We start from the raw sequence: 4215 nt of genomic DNA, 5'->3' as shown, positions 1-4215 counted from the left end.
CTATGGGACTCCGTCGCGTTGGCCGCATGAATCAGCATTGGTACCCTGGTACACTGGCTCTACACGAGTTAGCAGAGAGCAACGCAGCAGCAGCAGCAGCACAGCCTCTTGTGAATCCCTCGCCAAACCAAAGCCAAAGCCAAAACCAAAACCAAAACCAAAACCGATCGCCAATGGGGGTTTCGCAGTGTGATTTCCAGAAAGGAAGAAATGCCCGTCGGACCCAAGGGGCGTATGAGTAACGCGGGGTGTACGACTTTAGGTACCTCATGCCTCAGTCCAGCTCAACACACGCACACCAGCGAGCAGGTAGCGACTATAGCCCTCTAGGTAGCCGTACTTTTCGCTTTTCCCTGTATTGGTGCGGTCGTGTGGCTCGCGCTCGCGTCTCGCAGCGGCGATTTAGCCAACGAACCTGTCGATCAATCGTCAGTCGTCCGCCGAGAGCCCAGCGATAAGGTAGTCCCGCTTCGCTCCGCAACAACCCGCAGCTGAAGCACATATACCATATAGCCTACCCGCCGATATATATATATATATATATACATATATACGCCCGAAGAACCCGACTGCGATCGATCTTCGTGCCGAGTCGTTTCGGTCTTTTAATCGCACTGCAGCCAGAACCTGCTGCTCATTCGCCTGCCGCAACTCGTAGCGTGCGGTTCTATCGCTCCGCCTTTGAAAACCGTAAATCCAAGCCAAGAGAACTCGACAGTTTTTACGTGCTACGCGAAAGTGAAACCAAGTGAACTTGAAAAACAAAACTGAACTGAAATCTACAAATCAGCAAAAGAAAAAAAACAGTGAACTCAGAGCATAGAGAGCAGCAAATTCATATTTGCTGCCCAAGTGAAACCCCCAAACTGTGCCTCAAACTCAACAAACAATATCTGACCGAAATGGTTACCGGCGTTACCGCAGCCAACATGACCAACGTTTTGGGTACCGCCGTGGTGCCGGCCCAGCTCAAGGAGACGCCGCTGAAAAGTGACCGTCGGGTAAGTGTCTTTTCTACGGCAAACCGAAGAATAAACAACTCCCCCTCGAAATGGATTAAAAAAAAAACCAAATAGAACCCAGAAAAATATGGATTAAACCAGCCAAGAAATTCCCTTAAATGAGAGCCACCCACTTCGAGCTCGACTTGATTTCCATATGCCATATGCCTTGTGGGCGACTGGCCCCATCAATCCCGCTGCCCAAATGCATTTCCTTTTTAGCCATCTCCCACATGGCTAAAATAAATACTCAACAGCACAAAATAAAAAAAAACACTCTGAGCCAGACCAAAAACAGTCGCCGTCGGCGCGCCAACACAAAGCGAATTTATCTCGCGTCGCGTTGGTGGCATTTACTATATGGCATATGCCTACCACTCCGACCAGACACGATCCATTCATGAGTGCCGCCCAAAATTGGCTGGCGGAGCTGCCCACCAGCTCCCCGGATTCGGATTCGGATTCGGCATCGAATTTGACTTCCACTTGGCGCGTGCGTCGCGTGGTCGCTGCAATTTTGGCCAGGCGACCGGTTCAAAGATCTGACTTCATCCGTTGCCAAATTTGGCAAGATCTCCATCACACATGCCCCGCTTTACGGGGCATCTTTGAGTTTCCCGCAGTGACCTTGCCGCTCTCTTTCTCTGCCGTACCTGGTGCTGCTGGTGCTTACTTATTTATAGCCCCTGGCTGTAATTTATAACCGCCAAACTATTTTTAACAATGCCTCGCCTGAGTGGCGCTATAAATAGAGCACGCGCCGTGCGACTAAATTTGGCCGCCAGCCAGTCAACCCATTGCCCAGTCCCCCAGATCCTCATCCGTCTCCTCGGGTCTCCATCCAATTAAAGACCCATGCAGCTTCCTCTATTTTTGGGTCGCTGCATGAGGTCAAATTAGCCATGCAAAAGCCGTGACTAATCGCTGTTTTTTTTCTTTTTTTTCTTGCCTCTTGCAGTCGAACAAACCCATCATGGAGAAACGCCGACGCGCCCGTATTAACAACTGTCTCAACGAACTGAAGACTCTGATTCTGGATGCCACCAAAAAAGACGTAAGTATTTGATAATAATAAGGGAGAAAAAAATGGATAAAAAAAACGATTATTTTGAACATAATTTTAACTTTTTGAAGATAGCTAAAATAAACAACTTAGAAACATAGTTTGACAGTTTCTAAAAGTTCATAATTACATTTTTGATATATATTTTTTTAAATTAAATATTTAAAATGTCTTTTAAAAGGCAGTGGCAACTTTTAAAAAACAAGATTAAATTAATTATTTTTTCTTAAGACATTTACTAACTGCTCCATTTTTTCTCTCTACTTTTAGCCGGCTCGCCACTCCAAATTGGAAAAGGCCGACATTCTGGAGAAGACAGTGAAGCATCTGCAGGAGCTGCAGCGCCAGCAGGCAGCCATGCAGCAGGCCGCCGATCCCAAGATTGTGAACAAGTTTAAGGCCGGCTTTGCCGACTGTGTGAACGAGGTCAGCCGCTTCCCGGGCATCGAGCCCGCCCAGCGTCGCCGCTTGCTGCAACACCTGAGCAACTGCATCAATGGCGTGAAGACGGAGCTGCATCAGCAGCAGCGCCAGCAGCAGCAGCAGTCAATCCACGCCCAGATGCTGCCCTCGCCGCCCAGTTCGCCGGAGCAGGACAGCCAGCAGCCGACGGCGGCAGCGGCGCCCTACCTCTTCGGCCAGATCCAGCAGACGGCCAGCGGCTACTTCCTGCCCAACGGCATGCAGGTGATCCCCACCAAGCTGCCCAACGGCAGCATTGCCCTCGTCTTGCCCCAGAGCCTGCCGCAGCAGCAGCAGCAGCAGTTGCTGCAGCACCAGCACCAGCAACAGCAGCAACAGCAGCAGCAACTGGCCGTCGCAGCAGCAGCAGCGGCAGCAGTGGCCGCCCAGCAGCAGCAGCAGCAGCCCCTGCTGGTGGCCATGCCTCAGCGGACGGCCAGCACCGGATCCGCCAGCTCGCACTCCTCCGCCGGATACGAGTCGGCGCCCGGTAGCAGTAGCAGCAGCAGGTGCAGCTATGCCCCGCCCAGTCCGGCCAACTCCAGCTACGAGCCGATGGACATCAAGCCGTCGGTGATCCAGCGCGTGCCCATGGACCAGCAGCCTCTGTCGCTGGTGATCAAGAAGCAGATCAAGGAGGAGGAGCAGCCCTGGCGGCCCTGGTAGAGGGTCCCTAGCCTCTGGATAGGCCCCCTATCGAATCTCCCGCTTTTAAGACTGATCCCCCACCTCAAAACCCATCCCCCACCCACTTATCATCCACATACTCACATGCGCAGGCGTTGTGCGCATGCGCGTAGACATTTCACATCATTCGCCGGGATAACGCAAATGTTGCTTCGAAGTGCCGCCGCACACATGCGAATCCTTAGACGGTCCACAGCCTCGTCGTCCCTCATTTCTCGGCTCAGATCCTGGAAATCCAGCGGCGAGGTCAGGACCTCCATTACTCGCATAAACACACTCACACACACTCACACACTTTGTTATATATTATTTATTATTATTATGTAATCGATTTGAGAACGGTATTCTACCAGGACATCGCCAAACTACCTCAGTCCAAGTACTTGGTGTTGAATTGCCTCATATATCATGTATTACTATCTTTGAATAACAGCAAATCAGCAAAAGTCTTCCATACACTCACAAAACAAACAAAACAAAACAGAACAACACAAATCAAATGAGAAAAAAAAAACACTTGAAAAGCTGAAATACTTTTTATGAAAAAGATAAACGCAAATGCATAACTCTTAGATATAGACGTACATCTCCATTTAAATATAGGTTTTGTACTAGGTTTTCTCTCGCTCTTAAGTCTAATCAAAGAATAATTATATTTATAAATCAAAACACAAAAAACTATTCGTAAGGCCACGTGATATAGTGAACATAATGAGCTTCTAAGAAAACAAAACAAGAATTTGATGCCGACAAAAGCAAAAAAATCAACAAGAAAAGAAAAACAAACAAACAACATACTAAAAGGAAATAAAATTAAAAGATTCTACTAAAAAATCAAATACGCAAAGAAGAGTTCTTATTGGTTTGGGTATCTTTTTTCCTGCGCTTTCGGGTAAAAGTCTCTTTTTGTTTTTGGAGGTCAAAGCAAGAAACCTATCGACTTAAACTTATCGTAGCAAATTTCAACGCTAATTATATTGCCCATGGTGAAATTCATTCCGC

At 48.4% G+C, this 4215-nt stretch overlaps 1 protein-coding gene across 1 annotated transcript; it reads left to right on the top strand.

Moving 5' to 3' along the window:
- The first annotated feature begins 432 nt into the window (after positions 1-432).
- LOC108147526 (protein hairy) lies at positions 433-3949 on the top strand. The gene is made up of 3 exons (XM_017274110.2): positions 433-1001; positions 1960-2055; positions 2335-3949. The coding sequence occupies exons 1-3, from the start codon at positions 903-905 to the stop codon at positions 3190-3192; spliced, it is 1053 nt and encodes a 350-aa protein (XP_017129599.1). The 5' UTR covers positions 433-902; the 3' UTR covers positions 3193-3949.
- The last annotated feature ends 266 nt before the right edge of the window (positions 3950-4215 follow it).

Source organism: Drosophila elegans, unplaced genomic scaffold, assembly GCF_018152505.1.
Source record: "Drosophila elegans isolate 14027-0461.03 unplaced genomic scaffold, ASM1815250v1 contig_208, whole genome shotgun sequence".
NCBI classification, from domain to species: Eukaryota; Metazoa; Arthropoda; class Insecta; order Diptera; family Drosophilidae; genus Drosophila; species Drosophila elegans.
The sequence above is the reverse complement of the archived record's forward strand: the minus strand, read 5'-3'. Positions and strand labels throughout refer to the sequence as shown.